This window comes from Sciurus vulgaris (assembly GCF_902686455.1).
Source record: "Sciurus vulgaris genome assembly, chromosome: 12".
NCBI lineage: Eukaryota > Metazoa > Chordata > Mammalia > Rodentia > Sciuridae > Sciurus > Sciurus vulgaris.
The window spans coordinates 85,816,556-85,837,269 of NC_136473.1; the positions used below are offsets into that span (position 1 = coordinate 85,816,556).

The following is a 20,714-nucleotide window of genomic DNA, read 5'->3' on the forward strand; positions in this document are numbered from 1 at the left end:
TGCCCATGCATTTCCACTTTTTAAAAATTTCCACTTTTTAAAAATAATTCTTGGATTATATATATATATATACCTTGGATTATATATATATATATACCTTTTGAGAAAAAATGGTTACAGTACCCTAGTTTCTAAAACCCTTCTCTTTCCAGGTTATTTCATCTATCAGTTCACTCTTCTTCATAATAAGTCACTCCAAAACTTAGGTATCTAGGACAACACTTGTTTATTTAATTAATGTTTCAGTGGTCTAAACCCACTCAGGTGATCTCCACTGATTTGTTCATGCCTCCACAATATCGGTGTGTGTTTTGACTGGTCTCTGGGTAATCTAAGATAGCCTTGCTCATATGACTAATATTTGGCAGCCTATCCACATGCACAACTGGAACATGTGTCTGTCATCATCTATCAGGTTAATGCTGGCTTTGTCACAGGGTAATCGGAGGACTCCAAAAGCAGCAAGTATGCAGGCACTAGCATATTTTAAGCTTCTGTGGTCCTACCTTTGCTCGATGATCAAGTTCGAGCACTCCTTTCAGGAAGTTGACTTATTTTCCTGCCCGCTTGTCCCAAAGCACAGGCAACTCAAAGTGCCCAGGTGGTAACTATGGCTTAATTCATGAGACCCAAGTAGAAGCATTTCCTCTCTGAAACAAGGTCCTCAAATCATACCTGTATGCCTCAGAATTGCAGGAGCAGAAAACATAACTTTCATTCGGTCCCTGACAAAAGGGCAACTGGGTCACTCCTGCTTCCACCTCTGGGTTCTCGTGTATTTGCCTACTGGAGATATAGTGAGATGCATTTTTACTGATTTAGAATACACACAATAGGCGGAGCACAGTGGCACACACCTCCAATCCTAGCAACTCAGGAGGCTGAGGCAGGAGGATCACAAGTTCAAGGCCAGCCTCAGAAACAGTGAGACCTCTAGCAACTTAGAAGGACCCTGTCTCAAAAACAAAAAATAAACAAGACTGGGGATGTAGCTCAGTGGTAGAGTGCCACTGGGTTCAATCCCCAGTACCAAAAAATTTTTTTCCAGAATATGTAATATATTCTGGAAGATAAATCTCAAGTTTGTGTTAGCTGGTTTTTCAGTTGTATTTATAACAAACTCTTCCAACCTTCTGTCAGGTCAGCAGCTGCTCAGTGGTACAAGATAGGATATGACTGGATTTCTAGGACATGTACTCTTTTATGCAATGTAGAAGAAAGAGTCCAAGGTAGCTATCTGCCATTATTGGCCTGATGGTTTTTTCAAGGAATGTGTTAGTGTTGTTCTCTATTTTCATCAGGTTAGACTTCTGGGACCAGTAAATCACTAGATAAGCCTTGGTGAATAGTAGTCTATGCTGTTGGGACCAGGAGTAACTTCAATCCCTGCCCTCATGCCTTCTCCGTGCTTACAACTATTATGCTGTCCCTGGAGTAGCTGATAGCAAGGACGGACTGATGATCACTGAGCAGGTCAGTTTCTCTATCAGTTTAGTGCCTCTTTGACAGAGGATATTTTGGTGGTCATGCATTAGTTATCTATTGGTATATAGCAAACTCGTCTAATACTTTGCAGTTTAAAACAACAAACACATATTACCTTTCATTATCTTATCATCAGGAATTCAGAAATACCTGATTCTGGTACAAGTTGCCATCAATTTGCTGCCCAGTATGGGGCCTGAAGGGTTCATTTGCAAGTTCACTCAGATAGCTTTGGAGGAAGGCCTCTGTTCACCACCATGCGGGCTTCTCCAATGTTCCCTGAGTGTCCTCATAACATGACAGCTGGATTCTACCAGAGAAAGTGATCAAGAGAGATGAGACAGGAAGCTACAGTGCTTTTGTAAACTAATTTCCAAAATGACACGTCATTACTTTCCCTTTATTCTTTTCATTAGAAACAAGGTCTTAAGTTCAGTCCACACACAAAAGGACAGGAATTAATCTCCATTCCTTGAAGAGAGGCATCTCAAAGAATCTTCAGATGTTTAAAACCAATACAAGTGGTACAAACACCTTCATACTGTGTGTCCACTTCCATAGGTGGATTCATGTGCCTCTATCCTTCCCTTCCTCCTTAAGGTGGTCACTCAGGTTCTCTTTTGCAAGAGGAATACATTTGATTCCCACCTGGGTGGATCTTGATACATCCCTGACTGATCTTGATGCAAATGGGCAAGTGTAAAAGTTGAGCTCTAAGAAAGGCATGGTAAACCAGGGCTTAGACCCCTCCCCAATGAGTGTCAGATCATGCCATCAGTAAGCCCCCCAAAACAGCTGAAGCTGAGGTTATCTAGAGTTCATAATAGAGGAAGGAGATGAAGAGGGCAAGTTGTGTTCCTGGGTTTAATTGCTGAATGTAAGCTGCCACTTATACTTTTCTTGAAGGTTCTCCTGGAATTGACAGTATCTACTGTAATTCCTCAGGAGCTATCTCACATTTAAAGTGGCCAGATTGGGGAAATCAAATGAAAATGTACTGGGAACCACCACCCCTGCATCCCTTTAGGAGTGGCATTGATGTACACCATTCCTCTTGTCACAGAATATTGGTTTTGATTTACCAAGTTGGCCATGGGGGATGAAGTTAAAACATCTTCCATTTAAGTTTCCTCACTATGATATCTCTTTCCTCCACTCCTATACCTACAGGCAAAGTGGAGGTTGTGTCAACTCTTAAGTATGTTCATTTCAATTATACTTTTAATGACTGGGGGAATAAATACAGTTACCTCAAGTAAATAACCATAGAAAATTGTTACCATGTACACTTTCCAAGAGTACTTCTTGTTGGAGATATGGCCTCTTCCACTCTATGGATTTGGGTTTTGAAAACCCAAATCAGATACAAAAATTGGAAGTAAAAGTATGCCCTTTTTTTTTTTTTTTCTTTTTCTTAAAACAAACAGCTTCAGCTTTATGGCTATTTATTCTTGCTTTTTTTTTTTCATTATACAGACTGCATAGTATCCTCATCGACTACCTATATATTTGGCCCGAAATGACACATGTTCTAGTAGCCACCTCTCTAACTCTCTGAGGGGCAGGCCTTCCAACTCCCACTCAAACCTTGCTCTTAACATTCTACAAAGAACCCCAAGGATTCCTTATTATAAAAGAGTGGCCATTTCATCTCCATTGTTTTAGGGTGTCTTACCCAGCCATCATCGCAGTTCCTTGAATGGTTTTCTATGGCTATTATAACAAATTATTATAAATAGTGGTCTACAACAACACACATTATCTTCCTTGACATTGGCCCTCAAGGGCATTTACCCTAAATTTTAACTTATTCTATTTTATTTATTGGTGGTGCCAATAAATTGAGCCCAGAGTCTCACACATACTAAGCACATGTTCTACTACCACTAAGCTATACCTTCAACTCCCTAAACTTTATTTTTTATGGCTTCTGGGTCTTGTAAAGCCTACCCCTATGTGCTATAATCAGGAAAAACTGAAATTAAATGAAACAAACCTCACATTTTATGTAATACTTTGGATTACTCATTTATATTTTTACTAAAAATATTGCAAATGTTCTGAGGAATAAAGGAAAACCTCCTTTGAGGTGATGCCTGAGAATATTGTAGGTATCTTCAGCACAACTTCTTATAGGTACATAATATTCTGCTTTCTGTATGAAGTGCCCTGTTCACTCCCCTCCCAATTCTTATTTTTTAGTTTTTACCAAAAATTGTTCTTATCAAGTTAATCTAGTTCCAGATGTTATTGTGCTGGAACTAGTTTCTTATTGTTCTTCCTAATTTATAAGAGTCTTGTATTTTTGGTGCTATGGACTCAATGCATCATGAGATTCAAGTTACTGAGAAATATGACAAGGCCACAAGAGTTAAGTAAGAGGAAACTGGTCCTCCTGCCTTTATTTCATTATATTTTTCTAAACCATTTCTGGTATGTTTTCAGTTAGGTACTTTTTCTTTTGGGTACCAGGGATGGAACTCAGGGGCACTCAACCACTGAGCCACATCCCCAGCCCTATTTCATATTTTATTCAGAGACAGGGCCTTACTGAGTTGCTTAGCGCCTTGCCATTGCTGAGACTGGCTTTGAACTGGGTTCCTCCTGCCTCAGTCTCCTGAGCTGCTGGGATTACAGGCGTGAACCACCAGGCCCAGCTCAGCCAGGTATCCTTAATAGTTCATTGCTCTCTCAGCCTTCTGGGATCTAAAAATTCTCCTCACTGTTTCCTGACATTTTGAAGAGTGTCCTGAGGAGGTGGGAAAGAAGGACAGAAGAACTGACTGGAAGCTTTCTCTCCTCTTCAGAAGATCTCAGTGTGATGGACTCCCATGGTAAGAGGAGAAGTAAGGGAGGCTGTCAGAAAGGAAAGCAGAGACTCCAAACTCCTCTTCCCTTTGAAGGGAAACTGGATGCTGTCAGCATGTGATTTGATGGATACACTATCCAGAGCTCTTTGTCTTTGTTGCAAAGAAATTCCATTTCTCATAGGGTAAAGCTGTGTCTACTCCAGGCACAGAATATATATATATATATATATATAAGTAACATATACGACTAAGTGAATTTGCCTTAAGTCTGACAAATACTTGGATACTGTTCCACAGTTTTGCCTGGTGTTCTGTATCTCATATTTGTTTCATAGTTATCAGTTCACAAGACTTGTGAATATTTTTGTACCTAAAAAATATATTTTAGAGACTCATAAAAGCTCATAAAAGGTTGAAGTGCTTCTAAATGGATTTTCATCTGAGTTGCTCAACTGCTAACAAGAGAGTGCTATTACTTCCTTTCATCTCATGAAATCTATCAGAGTTCACATAATGAAATTGATTACTTACATATTTTGAACTAAAAACCCATAATTTTATTTAAAGTTATTTAGGGAGAATACTTACATAAAAATCTTTTTTTCACATTTTTGTAAAAAAGACTAAAACAACCCTCAAAATAGTTTTGAGAGATTAATATGATTTAAACATGAAGTACTAATTACAATCTAATTAAGTAAGTATTGAAGATAATGTCTGAATTGTCTTCCAAAAATTTTATGAAGAAACTGCAATATCTCCAGCACTTGTCTTGGTACAGGAAATAGCTGTAAGTGCTTGATGATTTATATATGTTTTGGAATTTCCTCTCAGAGCAAAAAACAACAATCCATTAATAACAGCTAATATTTACATAACTTTAATAATTTGCAAACATTGCCCCTACTATTTTATCATTTGATCCTCTTAACAATTTTACAGGAGATATTATCATTAATTTTACTAGTTAAAAACTTGATCTTTCAAAAGATTAATATGTCCATGTTTTCTTAATTAATACACTGCAGAGCCAAGATTGGACCTAGATCCCCTAACACTAGAGTGAATGTTCTATTTTACCTCTATCCTTTACTGATCAATTAGCTTGGTCAAGTTATTTGATCCAGACTTTGCAAACCAGAAAGAACACTTGACTGACTTTAAATGATCTTTCTAGCTCCCACATCATTTACTTTTGCACATGGAAAGTGAGTATTTTATTTACTTCAACTAGAAGCCACACCTTATCTGACTGAATTAATTTGCCACATGGTGATTCTTTCCCAAGACTCACTCTAGTTTAGTGTCTATCCTAATACCTATATATGGTAAAGTCATAGAAAATAGGGACAAAATGAATGCTTCCTTTGAAAACTGTTTGTTAAAAATAAAAACTTAAATTACTAATGCAATAATTATTTCAACAGTGATTTGAATAAATTTATATTTCAATCCCAGGAAAGAGGACTGAGAAGCAGAAATCAAGAAATATTAGTATAGTACAATTTTCTAGTTGTATTCTTCATTCAGCTAACTTAATATGACAAATCTAGCAGTAGTCTGAATGGATTAACATTTTATATTACTATTGCAAAGCTCAAAAGCATGAGTTCAAGTCCTGATATTTTCATCATAGTTAGTGACTTTAACGGAGGTTATTTAGAATTTCAGTGACTCAGTTCCCTCAGCTGTAAAGTATTACTGCTTCTCTTGTAGTGCCTGTGAGGATTAAGTGACTTAATACACATAATGAACTTAGTGTACATTAGCTGAACATATTAAAACTGCTATATAGTTGTAAGATAGTAATATTAATCACCATTTAATGTTGCTGCTGTTAATAAATATGGTAAAATATTTAAAACCCTGTGACTTTTATACCTCCCATAGACTTTTGGCCATATTCTAATCTAGAATGAAGCTTAATGTCTTTTTCTTTGTCAAACCTTGCTTAAGCCACCAGGAGAGGGCCTTAAAATAAACCTAGTTGTTGTTTCCCCTTAAAATGAAAGACTGGTAGCCAGTTTAAAAATAAATAAATAAATAAATAGGTTCACAGCATCTAGGCTTGTATCTGAACAAAGAGGAAATGCCAGGAAATGAGAGAAGAGATTTGTGAGTTCCTTTGTAGAAAATGGCTATGTCATACTTATTCCTTATTACCAGACTGTTACTATTCGCATAAAATACTTTGTAATGCGTCTGACCTCAAGAAGAGAACACCATTGTGCCTGTCTCAATCAGTTTGGACGACTATAACAGAGTCTCACAGATTGGATGGCTGACACAATACACATTTATTTCTCACAGTTCTGGAGGCTTGAAGTCCAAGATCAAGTTGCCAGCATTGTCAGGGACTTCTTCCTGGGTGTGACTTCACATAACCTCCCTTGGTGGAAGTATGCATAGAGAGGTGGAGCTCTAGAGTCGAGTCTTTCTCTTATAAGAACACTAAGGGCTTCTTGGAGGTTTCACCCTCATGACTTTATCTAAACTTAATTACCTCCCCTAAAGCCTCGCCTCGCCTCTGAAATCATTCTATTGGGGGATTAGGATTTCAACATATGGATCTGTGGATGGGGATTAGGCACAAACACTGTCCAAAACAGTACCTTTCTGATTACAAAAAGAGAGATTTAATCTGGAATGAATTAAAGTATTTTAATAATTGACAGCTTAAAAGTAGATAATAAATTATTACTACACAGATTACCAATACTTGTAGAAGGATTTTTACAATTCAGTTTGAACCATAGGTAGAAATGACCTTTAAAGAAATTATGGTGTAAACAATAAGCAAACGTGTATTAGTGGGTTTAAAAACATATTCAAAATTAGGTGGATGCTGTGGGACACACCAGTAATCCCAGTGACTCTGGAGGCTGAGGCAGGAGGATGACAAATTCAAAGCCAGCCTCAGCAGTTTAGTGAGGCCCTAAGCAACGTAGCAAGAACTTGTTATTATTGATTAAATAAATAATAAAAGGTGCTAGGTGTGTGACTGTGCATTAGCACCTGTGTGTTCAATTCCTGGTACCAAAAATGATAAAAGAACAAAATTATGCTCAGTATATAAATCACCTGATCCTAATTAAATCATGAGTATTTTGTGCAATACACAAATTCCTGTTTGTGAAATTTCATTTATTTAAAGCTTCATGAAATCTTTTCATAATTCTTTGTGCTTTGCAAGTAGTAAATTCTCCAACATTAATTCCAAAAGTGTACTCATTAAAGGAATTGTGAAAGCCTTGATATACTGACAAATTGCACCCTCCAGTGGAAAAAAAATGTTTATCCAGAAAAATGTAGTGTTTGCATATTGCAGCTTTGGTAGATTCAAATGTGCTTCTACCTAAATTTTTTAATGTAATTATCTTTTATGACTTGAATGAATGTATGTCTATCTCTATATTACATTATACTTTCTACATCCCTAGAAAATTGCTCTGAGTTTCAGATTCTATTATGTTAATAGGACATTAAATGTTGTAAAAGTAAAATAACTCTTAAAGAAATATTTAGGAAGAAAATAAAAGATAATATTGTACCCTATGCACATGCATATATTATTTTCTAAACAAATATCCTCAACTATGTATTAAATAAAAAAATTACTTTAGATATATCATACCTCTATATTGAAGATGCTGAGTTTCTATATTAACAACTTTAATTTATATAAGACTTTGGCTGGAAGGATCTTCATTTGGTCAATATTAGAAGAGGATTTTTTTAATTGGTTAAATAAAAAACGAACCCCACATGTATTCTTCTCATAAATGGAAAAGGGAGGGAATAAGCTAAGGAAAATAAATACTTTCCCCATGGAGAAGTGCTAAATGCTTAGGTACTGGTAATTATCATCCCCTCCCTGCTATAATTGTATGGTGATAAAAACAGGTTCATAAGACTTTTAATTTTTTTAAAAACTAGAGTCCTAATGACAATGCGAATTGAATATGGCCTGCAAGAAATATGAAACACAGCTCCTACAACTGCCTAGAACCAAGAAATGTCTTTATTTTAAAAAATCATCAGGTAACTTTCATCCTGCTTCAAAATACAATATATGCGATTCAGTAGAAACATAAAAATTAATGCTAAAATTATTGTTTTTCAAAAAGAGCTGAAATACTGGGCACATCTGTTTGTCACTCTAGTCTGAGATGTCTAAAAACTGATAGTAATATTAAGTGATGAAGGTAAATAGCCTGACTCTAAAACTGAATTCACTCCACGATTTTCTGTGCTAATTCCATAGCAATCAACCCCGCTCTCCATCTTCTGCTTCTGGTGACTCAGTTCCATGCTATCAGACTCAGACACAGATGGAAACTGAGGTCCTTTTCTTCACTGTCTTTTGGCCCAGAAATTTCTCCCCTTTTTGGCTTTTCTTTCTCTACTTCAACATGGCCTCTGAAATTCTCTTTTCTTTTCCTAAGCAGAACTCTACTGTAGCCTTCACTTTGCACTTCTTTGTACCAGCTATCTAGTTTCTATCCTTAATATCTCCTTAGAGGACTCCTAAGTCTCTTCTTCCTGGAGAATTGTGCTAAGAAATACATCCTTCTTCCCAAGTTACCTCTTTGCAAACATTTGCTGTCCTTGACAAATTGACCTAAATCTTCTTCTTAAAAGAGAGCAAACATAATATTTATCTTTGTTTCCTGAAGCTCTTAGAGCCAGGGCCTAATTCTGATCCTCTCTCTCCCTGTGGCCCTCTCTTGATCTTGTCTCTTCTGGAAAACTCTCTCTGGAACCAGCCCACTAGGCACTCAGCTGCACGGAGGGCTTGCTCTCCCTCTCATGCTCTGGAATGCCTTCTCCACCCTGACTCAAGGTTTTTATGCTGCTGGTCTTGTGCTGTATTTCATCTTCCTCCAAGTTCTCTGATTTACTTCACTTATTTACCATCTTTTTACTTTATTTTACTTATTTCTTTCTGTTTTTCTCTTTTAGAAATGTAAAATACTCCCACTTCCTAACATATTATCTTATTGGTTTGACTCTTTAACCTGTTAGCATGATTTATTCCTTTTATTTTTTCCTCTATCCATTTAGTTCATGATTTTTCTTTTTTTTTTTTTCCATCTCTCCATGCTAAATAGTAGGTTAAGCCCACAAAGAAAGAAAGAAGAACAAAGAACAAAGAGAGAACAGTATCTCATGTCTAGTAGAGGAAGCATATTAATTTAAAAGTACTTAAAATTCATGTCTTGTTAAGTACTGGAGCATATGAATGAATTACTATCCTAGTTAAACTAACTAAAAGCTTCCCTAAAGAAGAGATGAACAGAGGTCTTATAAAGAATGAAAATACACAGGAGGCTGAGTTCCACAGACAGATGAGAGACAGCAGGGCTAGCAAGCTGATCTGCAAGAAGTAAAGGCCATTGAAGCATAGAGTAAAGAACACATAGTATGACATTTAGAGCCAAGTGGGGCTTGGATCATGTAAGTTTTTTTAAGTATCTTAAAACCAAAAGGAAGTAATTCAAATATTTTGGCAGCAGTAGGAGAAGTGACATGAGATTAGCATTTGAAATCTTACTCCTCTAACAACTGGCTGTGTGACATGAACTTTGGGCAAGTTTATCGACCTCTCAGCCTTATCTGAAAGGCAATAATTATAGCCATTACATTAACAGTAGTAAAAAAAATTGTAATGATAATGATGGGTCAGCTTTATGAAACATTTACCTTGCCTAGGCTCTGTTTTTAGCATGTCATGCTTTTTCTCTTTTGATCCTCCATGAAGTGGTTACTATTACTATCACTCCTGTTTTTGAAATGAGAAATATGAGGTACAGAAATAAAGTGAAATGCATAGAACAACTATTTAATAGTAGATTCCCTACTTAAAATAACTTTGTAAAGATTACACAATTGACAAAATTAAAGTAGTTATAGACTCCAACACGTAGTAAGCATTTTACAAATGTTGTTCATGGTGTTAGAGGTTCCATAATTACTATTTATTGTACTGGAAGACCCTATCCAAAGTTGAATTCTGGTCAGATCAGTGTCATTTTCTTTTTGGCCAGTTTTGTCATGCAAACTGTTTATTACTTAATTTTAAACATGTTATCTTTTTCAGCAGCCATGGAAAATCCTCAGACACTTTCAGCTCCCTTGGGCTCCCACGGAACTTATTAACATTATTTCATCTCTATGTTCCAGCCACCCCATGATTGCCTCCAGAACAAGAACTTCCACCGGGCTTTCTGCTAATGTAAATATATTGTCTTAACTATCTTCTTCACCAAATACTCCAACTTCTTCCTGTTAAGCTGGCATTCCTTAGGGCATATTGCTCCACCTATAGTTGCTCTAATGGGTGTTTCCTACCACACTTTCCTCCCCTGTGTTTCCCAATATCAATTCCAATCCATCATTCCTTTAAATTAATGTAAAACAAATACTAGCTCCTTTCAGGTCCATGTGTCTGTCTGTACCACATCCTGCCCTATAGGCCCTGCCATTCCTAACGTTGCATGACCCATATCCAAGAGACCTCTCTATCCACATATTTGACCCACACCACATCCTTGTCTCTCGGGCAATGATTCCAGCTTCACTGACCTCCACATTCACTTCATTCCACTCAAACTGAGCCGTGGAGCAGAGGTTATCAAGTAGGGTATATGGCCTGAAATCCATGGTTTGATTCAGGAAATTTAAAAAATACAGTTGATCTGACAGGTCTTCAGTCACCACAAATCCAAACTTATATATGAGAATCTCTAAGAAGGCATTTTCTGCCTGAATCTAAATATGTGTTCCAGTAATCAGTTACTACCTGAGGGTATGTCCCCCTACACAAATTACTCTCTTGAGGATTCTACTGTGTAAGATAGGATCAGAAAACACTTTCTTACTAATCAGCAGAGTACTTCCAGGGACAGTCATTGTGTTTTCATAGCAAGATCTTATTGCTTACCTAGCATACATGACATGGTCTGACTTTGGAGACAAAGTCTAGAATAGCCTGCAATAACTGTGACATTATCTGACACCTTATCTTAATGGTACTTTTCAAAATTTTTGTTTTTTCCATTATTAAAATATGTGTTTATAATAGAAGAACAAAAGACATATACATCTTCAGTTTAGATAGATTGGTAGGTAGATAGAGATATATCTATGTAAAATTTTGGGAGGTATCGGGCATTGAATTCAGGGGCACTCAACCACTGAGTCACATCCCTAGCCCTTTTGTGTATTTTATTTAGAGAGGGTCTCATTGAGTTGATTAGCACCTTGCTGTTGCTGAGGCTGGCTCTGAACTCTCAATCCTCCTTCCTCAGTCTCTCAAGCCACTGGGATTACAGATGTGCCCCACCAGGCAGTGCTGTTTTTTGAAAATTGAAGAAAATAGAACTTTACATCTCCCCACTACCTAGAAACAAGCTATTACAATTTTTATGTAGTGTTTTTTAGTCTTTACTCAGTGCAATTCTTTTTTGCACATGTGACCAAACATATGAACAAAAACTATTCTTTTAGTCACATGAGGACTGGAGGTGTAGCTCAGTAGTTATGTGCTGCTTGCCTAGCTTGTACAGGGTCTTGGGTTTAATCCCCAGCACCGCAAATGAAGAAAAAGTCCTTTTCACATAAAAATTATTTCATAAGCATTTCCAATGTTATTGCAATCTCTTTGGACATATCTTTTTATTGAGATAAAATTCATAAATTCTGCATTTTAAATCATATAATTCAGTGAATTTCAGCATGCTTTCAATGTAAAATTAATGTGCATATTTTGCAAATTCCATATAAACAGACTCATACCATATGTAGTCATGTATGTCTTACTTCATTCAGTTAGAATAATGGTTAAGGTTTACCCATATTGTAGCATGTATCAATACTTTATTCCTTTTTATGGTGGAGCAATATTCAAGTGAATGGATATACCAAATTTTGCTTATCAATTCATCAGCAGTGAACATTTGTGTTGTTTCTACTTTTTGACTATTATGAATAATGCTGCTTCATGTGTGGACAAGTTTTTACGTGAACATGTGTTTTTAATCATATTGGTATATATGTTTTGTATATATGTACAAGTGGAATTGCTGGGTGTTATGGTAACTTATGTTTAACTTTTGAAGCTACTGACAAACTGTTTTACAAATGGCTATGCCATTTAACTTTCCCACCAGCAATGTATGAGAACTAAATTGAGGATAAAAGAGGAGCTCAATATCAGCAAGAAAACAGTACACTTTGGGTTTCTCAGTAATGTATATTTGACAGCTCCCAAAGAGTTTATCTATTTAGAAGTATTTATTTAGCACTAGAACCTGGCATTTTACTAGTTAAGAATACAGAAGTAAATGAGATCAATATAGCTTTTGTTCTCAAAGGTTTTTATCTTATACATGACCTTGACAAGCAATCATGCAATGTGGTAACTATAGTGTTCTCAGAGAAAATAAAGAAGAGCACTGGATATTAACCTGTATATGAGAGCACTCCAAAATTCTTTCAGGAAAAACAATGCCTAATCCAAAACTATTTAAATCATACATATTAATGGAACTACACTAAATTAAGAAGAGGCATATATTGGAGGAAGAGTATTCTAAGGAAAGGAAACTGTATATTCAGAAAGCCAGAGGAAAACTGAGAACATGCTGTTAACTCTAAAAAAGTTATAGATGCTCCAACTCTTGATGGATTGATTGATTTAATTATTGAAGAAATGCTACCAGAAAAATTTAGAAGCATATGGCTTTGAATTAAGAAGTTCTATTGTGCTATGATATAAAAAACAAAATACATGAATATATAAAGGTCATCATTTTCCATCAACTGAATAAACATTATAATTCCCCATCAGTTCCCCATCAGTCAAAACTTTTAGGTAATTTAAGGATGTTTTAATTTAAATAAATGTTCTCATTTAAAAAAGGAGATAAGTGTTCCAGGATTAAACTGAGACATAGTTACATTATTTATTGACATAGCTCTTAATATAAATGATGCATGACTGGATTAATGAGAAATGTTCCAAGATGCCATCAACTCAGCTTTTATACCTTAACAATCACTTGATTTCTTAGAGGATCACAAGTTTCTACTTTTCAGGGTAACTGCATATTTTTAATACCAATTATTTAGAAAAAGCAGTTTGCATACAACAATGTAACTTTGGTTAGATTTTCATTTATCTCTGTACTCCTAAATAAAAATTTGGTAGCATTGAAGAAGTTAGCCAAGGGTAAAATCTTAATGTACCATTACTCAAACTGAAACACCTCCATGCAATTTTCTTAAAGACTATATGATAGATTTAACATTCCCCCCTTGTTTGTGAATACTGAGTCATGGTTAAAGAGATCTTTCCTATTTTCTGCTATTTAAAGTTTGTGCCTTATTATAGTACTTTTATGTCTTCAATATGTACATGGACAACTTTGATTCATTTGGAATTTATCCTGCTCTATTGACAAATCTACATAGAACTTACTTTTATTTCTGATACCCACCATTCTCATATATTTGAAAGTTTATCTTTTGCCACAGACTTAAAATTTTGTTTCTAATGTAGTAAATTTGTCTGTGAATTTGGATTCATTTCTGTATTTTTCTATTTCTCTCTTCTGTTTCATTGTATGCCTCTGTTCTTGTGTCTGACACTTTTTTAAAAAAATGGCATTATTTAGGTTTCTCATACACTACTCCACATGCTATGTGGCTATCTTATTAAAGATAAGCACATAGCAGCACTTAAATGGCTATCTTATTTAAAGTATGTAATTTGATCAGTTATGAATGTATACCTTGGTAAAACCACCACACAATAAAAGTCATGAAAAAACATTTTCTTGTGCCCTTCTTTGTATCTGTCTCTTTTCCCTTCCCCCACCCTTCACCAAGCAACTGATATATTTTCTGTCATAACTTGGAGTTTCTAGAATTTGGATCATATGTAAATATACTTATTGTCTATTGTTCAGCCTAGTTATTTTGAGACATATTTGTTGCCTTTAATCACTAGTCTTTTTAATTGATGAGTATTTTATTATATGAATATTCAATTGACATCCATTGATCTGTCTTGGACATTTGAGTTGCTTCCAGTTTTTGGCTATTATAACTACGGTAAACTTTTATATATAAAGCTGTGTGTATATATGCTTTCACGTCCCATGGGTAAGATGGAATGGCTATCTTGTATAGTGTGTAAGCTTCATGTTTTTGGAAATTACTATTGCCCAAAGTGCTTGTACCGTTTTATATTTCCACAAGAAATGAGTTTTTTAGCTCATCTACATCCTCACTGACACTTGGTATTGTGGCTCTATTATTATAGGTATTATATATAAAAGAATATATATGTACATATGTAAATATATGAATGAAATGTCTAAATTTTGGTTGAACATTAGTCTAGAGGCACCTCTAAAGTAATGGTTTTCATGTAGTTAAAAGCAAATCAGACGAGTAGATTACCCTACAGGCAAGTGGTGAAACTCATTCTATCATTTGAAGGCCTCCAGAGCAAAATCTGAGGTTTACCAAAGAAGCATTTTTCCCCCTAAGATTTCTATTTAGAAACCCTGCCTGAGTTTTCAGCCCAGGAGAATTCAGACTCAAATTAGGAATCTCATTTCTTGCTGAATTTACAGACTGTGGAGCCTATCTTATGATTTTGAATTCATAATCCCCCACAATCATGTGTGTCTATTCCTTTGAATAAGTCGTCACATCTAGAGTATCTCTGTATCATATTGTGGTTAAATTACATCTCAATTAAGATGCAAATTAAAAATAAAAAAGATCTTTCCTTATGCTTTTCCTTTTCCATGAAATGTACGTACAAATATTTTGCCTAATGTGTGTGTATATATATATGACGTATACTCAAGTGTACATCTTAATAGTTTTTCTTTATTTGAATTCCTTTTATAATCTAGCTGTAAATTCTTTGCCAGATATATGTCAAATGTCTTCTCCCAATCTATGGATTTTCTTAGCTTTTGAAAAAATATTGAAGTCAAGCTTGTTTTTAAATGTATAATCTGGAGACAGCTTTACAGCAGTGATTTTTCCAATGTATGAGTATGGCATAGGTCTGAATGCCCTCCTACTCCCAATTCATGTGCTGAAATTTCATCCCCATTGTAGTGGTATTAAGATGGGGTCTGAAGCAAAGTAACTCAGGCCCATTTTTGTCCTTTTACTTGAGGACAGTGTTCACCCCTTCTGCCACGTGAGGACATGAGAAAAAACAGCCCTTACAAGATACTAAGTGCCAGTGCCATGATCTTGGATTTTTCAAACTTCAGAACTATGACAAATTCCTATTGTTTATAAATTACCCAGTCAGTATTTTATTACAGCAGCACAAGATACTAAGAATATTTCTTCAGTTATTTAGGTTATTTCTCTAAGGTGTGTTTCAGAGGAGTTGTTCAGAAATTTACTCTTAATGTGGTCAAATTTAGCCCATGGCTTGCTTTGTTATGGTTTTGAGATTTTTACGTTTTTAAAGGCTTGTGAAAATGCAGAAAAAAGTGAGAGAAAAGCTAAAATATTTCATATCTAATGCCAGACAGAAAATAGTTTGCCAGCTGTATTATAAAGAATTGTGTATACAGTGAATATAATTTGTTAAATTCATTCCCAGGTATTTTATATTTGTGATGCTATTGTAAAACATAAGTTTATTGAAAAATCACCTTCCTGGTACAAAGTAGTTGTTTTATGGATTTTCAATTGAATGAGTGAAGGAAAACATTTTCATCGTCAGAAATAAACTTATGAATCAGCTTGTTAAAGGATAAGACTATGACATATCAACAAAAGGAAGACACACAAAAAATTTTAGTACGTGAAGATTCCCTTTTTCTTGGTTTTCGGCCTCTGGTCTCTCTTTGTGAACCCTTCCCCAACTCTGACAAAAACTTCTGGCATCTGAAGGATGTGGATATCCTGATATTTTCATTTTTCTTTTATTCTTCATTGCTGAAGGGTTTTCCAGAAAAACAGAAGCAAAAGGATGGAGAGATACAATGACCTACTTGAAGGAAACGATTCACATGATTGTGGGAGATAACACGTTTGAAATCATAGGACAGGCCCCACAAGGCTGGAAATTCAACAAAAGATTTCAGTCTTGAGTTTGAATTCTCCTGGGCTGAAAACTCTGGTAAGGTTTCTAAGTTGAATTCTTAGGGAAAATTGCTTCTTTAGGATGAGGCTTACCACATTACTAGTCATCAACACAAGTGTACTGATTTGCTTGTTAACCATAGCTAAAAACTTTGGAACACCTAGACGGTGTTTGACCAAAGATTAGGCATTTCCTCACAATCTCTATGTAGGAGAATCCTCCATCTGTTCTTCCACGGAGAGGGTAGCCTTTTCAGTTCTATATGTGATGGGTAGATAGGGGCAAGAGGTGGGATCCCCATTTCATTTGGTCTTGGTCCTTTGCCTTGCCTTACGTCTGCACAGTCTCAAAATTTGAGACTACCCTATTTAAAAAAAAAAAAAAAAAAAAAAAAAAAGGACCCTCAGACCAGCAAGACCAGCTCACCTGGGATGCAGAAATCTCAGGTGGTATCTCAGAGCAAAGTTATCCTTTTGGATTTTCCCCTTTTGACTTCTTTTCCAAACAGTTGTACACTTATATGTCCCTTTTCTGTATACAGAAAAAAAAAAAAAAAAGGTTTTAAAAATCCTAATTCTCCTGTAATTCCAGCGGCTTGGAGGCTGAGGGAGGATCGTGAGTTCAAAGTCAGCCTCAGCAAGGGCGAGGTGCTAAGCAACTCACTGAGACCCGGTCTCTAAATTAGAACACAAAATAGGGCTGCGATGTGGCTTAGTAGTTGAGTGCCCCCGAGTTCAATCCCCGGGATCCCCGACCCCACCCCCAAAAAATAACCCGCAGTTTTAGGAGTAACTGCATTTAAATCTTGCCATTTTTAAATCAGAAAACCAAGCGACGTCAATCTCGGTGTGTAAGGCGTCTGCCAGCCTGTGTGCTGGGGCTGGTTTCCGGCGGCTGCTGTTCGGTTGGTTACAAACTATTAAATACGCCAGTGAGAATAAAATGCGCTGGTACTATTGCGCCTCTGCCAATTTCTTCGTAAGTCCCTATCAGACCTCCGGTTTTCTGTTCCCCGGCCGCAATAAAGCTTTGCTGGGTTCAATTACCGGAGGCCACCAAACCACCACGAAAACCCGGAGTAACGGATCCGGGGAGTGAATAGCCAGAGTTCCCAAAGGACCAGGGGAACCGGCAGAGCATGCGTAAGGAAGGCTGCGCGCGCATGCGCATTGGTTGGCGCAGGGGCGCGCGCCGCCGCTCTGGGCGGCTTGGAGGCTGCGCGCGCGGTTGACGTGTTCGGTGGTGCGGAGGCGGCCAGACTCCGGGAGGGGAAGGAGCGGCTGGGAGGAGGGTGAGGTGGGGGGCTGAACCCGGAAGTGGGTAGGCGCTGGAGCGAGCGCGCCCAGAGTGGAGTCAGCGGCTGGGAGCCAGCGGGGGAGCCCTGGGTTCCCGGTAATGGATCTGTGGGGCGTTTGCTCAGGGATACTGGGTGGGAAGGGTAACGGGTTTCTGGTAGGCGAGCGCATTCTCCGCCTGACCCGGGCCTGGAAAGGCTCTTTTGCTTCTTTTAGTCGTCCCTCTGTTTGACCCCACTTGTCTTGCTCTACGCCCTTTCTGGGGCCATCTCCTGCCGGGTGGTTTTGGGAGAGGGACACGTTCTGTCCCTGAATAGCTGTGCCTTCCCCCCCCCCCCCAATAGGAAAGCATGCTAATGGAAAGACTCGGATTTCGCGGCCGCGACGGCCTTATTGTCACTATTTCAGCGCCCCCAATACACGACTGCAGCCCCCCTCAAACTGCACCGTCAAGGATCTTGGAGAGAACCCTCCCGCTTCTGTCCAATTATTTCCACCCTGTTGGTGAATCAGGCCTGGAAGGTGTGCTCTGGCTTCCTTTAAAATTATTCTTTTGTTGGCTGTATTTTCTAACCTGGCCCTCCTTGTTCTCCGCCCTAAAATCTTACCCACGAATGAATGTGAACTGTGACTTTATCATAACTTAGTTATAATTTAGAAAGGATTAACTGACAAATGCCTGTGACTGATTTAAGGTTGCTTTGCCTGGAGTTATTTTACATTATTCTTACTTTTGCAGACCATGAAACCCTCGGGCACGCCTGTCCAGAAGCTGTTGTCCAAGACAATCTAGTTTTCCTTTATGAATCTCTTAAGACACTTATGAAGTTTCTTGTTCTGAAATTGCTGTACTGCAATGAAGAAAAGGAGAAAGGTTACTTCAAATCTTGATGAGAAGATCCATCTGGGCTATCATAAAGATTCTTCGGAAGGAAATGTTGCCGTGGAATGTGACCAAGTGACCTGTACTCATTCTACAGAAAGACAAACTCCTGAAGCTCTGCATTGCTATCAGGAACTTCCTCCCTCTCCAGATCAGAGAAAGCTTTTGAGTTCTTTGCAGTATAATAAGAATTTGCTAAAGTATTTAAATGATGATAGACAGAAACAACCATCTTTCTGTGATTTACTTATCATAGTAGAAGGAAAAGAGTTTAGTGCACATAAAGTAGTCGTTGCTGTTGGCAGTAGTTATTTTCATGCCTGTTTGAGCAAAAATCCAAGCACTGATGTTGTCACCCTGGATCACGTAACACATTCTGTTTTTCAGCATTTGCTTGAATTTCTTTACACATCAGAATTTTTTGTGTACAAATATGAAATACCTCTTGTTTTAGAGGCTGCAAAATTTTTGGACATTATAGATGCAGTAAAGCTGCTAAATAATGAAAATGTTGCTGCATTTCAATCAGAGTTAACTGAAAAGTCAACCCCGGAAGAAACACTAAATGAATTAACTGGAAGACTATCAAATAATCATCAGTGCAAATTCTGTAGTAGACATTTTTGTTATAAAAAGTCTTTAGAGAATCATCTGGCTAAAGCTCATCGGTCCCTTTTGTTAGGGAAAAAACATGGGTTAAAAATGCTGGAGAGAAGTTTTTCTGCAAGAAGATCAAAAAGGAATCGGAAGTGCCCTGTTAAGTTTGATGACACCAGTGATGATGAACAAGAAAGTGGTGATGGGTCAGACAATTTGAATCAAGAAAGTTTTGATAAGGAAAAGTCAGATAAAAATGATTCTGAGGATCCTGGAAGTGAATATAATGCTGAAGAAGATGAGCTAGAGGAGGAAATGTCAGATGAATACTCTGACATTGAAGAACAAAGTGAAAAAGATAATGATGCAGAAGAGGAACCTGAGGCTGGTGATTCTGTGGGAAGCATTCATGAGGGATTAACTCCAGTAGTCATTCAGAATAGTAACAAAAAAATATTGCAGTGTCCTAAATGTGATAAAACATTTGACCGAATAGGTAAGAAAACTTTTGTCTCTTTTCATTTACTTTATATGGATATTTAAGGGTAATAATTGAAAACTGAAGTTTGAAAATAATAAGAGTCTTTAAGTAGGGAGGATAATTTTCTTTTCACTGTGTAGTGTATCCTGTTATTTTAAATTTGCTGTGTTTCAGGAATTATGTGACGTATTTATATTATCCTTTATTTTTCATAATAGGTAATAGGTTATTAGTTCAAGTATTGGGTATGAAAGACACCAGAGAATCAATAATTACCATGAACAGCTTTTATTTATATCCCAGTTTTAGAGATGAGTGCTACTTTTGAGTCACTATAGAAAATTTAATTAGATTATATTTAGTAATTTGTGTACTGTTTTCCCTTTGTATATGATAATGAGTTATAAATATAGTCACTTTTCCAGTACTTTTTAGAATGAGAATGTTTTAAATTAGACTATAGTTAAGAATAAAATTATACCCAATATAATTTGATACTTTGGATAGACAATTTAGGAGGTAACCTAATTAGTAATAGTAATTATTATAATAATGACTAAATCAAAAAATTTTCCTTTTAGAAGAGTGTGTAGGAAATGTGCTCTATAACAAGTTTTATGTCTGTGCATATTTAATTTTGAGATGTCAGATATTTGCTAGTAAAGCAATTTTTGAAGTCTTATATGAACTATCTAATGCATACTCTTAATTGTAGTAGTTAAGCTATTTACATGTAAATTGAAGTTATGAAATTGTGAAATATATTCTACCACATATAATAATAAGAACATAATGAGTTTAATTTGACTTTGTTTAATATGTTCACATGTGTATTATACTTTTGAATTAATTTTTTTATTGGTATAGGTGGAAATTGGTTTTATAAAGTATTAATCATTTGCTATCAAAATATATCCACAGTATACACTAAGCATTAAAGCAGTAACTTTTTGCTTTTTATAATGCTTTTCAAATACGTTTTTCTGAATCAGAATACTTTTGATAATTGAATTTGGTATTTATTTATTAATAT

The 20,714-nt window shown here is 36.5% G+C and overlaps 2 protein-coding genes across 3 annotated transcripts in view; both read left to right on the forward strand.

The window, feature by feature from the left end:
• Nucleotides 1–20,714, forward strand: part of F13B (coagulation factor XIII B chain) — a 370,477-nt gene that overhangs the window by 198,958 nt on the left and 150,805 nt on the right. The window lies entirely within an intron of this gene.
• ZBTB41 (zinc finger and BTB domain containing 41) overlaps nt 17,689–20,714 on the forward strand; it is a 38,515-nt gene continuing 35,489 nt past the window's right edge. Inside the window, exons 1-2 of one of the 2 annotated variants that reach the window (XM_079107994.1) lie at nt 17,689–17,817; nt 18,460–19,696. In XM_079107994.1, coding sequence (XP_078964120.1) covers nt 18,577–19,696 — 1,120 coding nt within the window. In that variant the 5' untranslated portion in view covers nt 17,689–17,817; nt 18,460–18,576. Of the gene's footprint in view, nt 17,818–18,114; nt 18,243–18,459; nt 19,697–20,714 lie in introns of those variants that run through there. The other variant, XM_079107995.1, reaches the window with a different exon arrangement.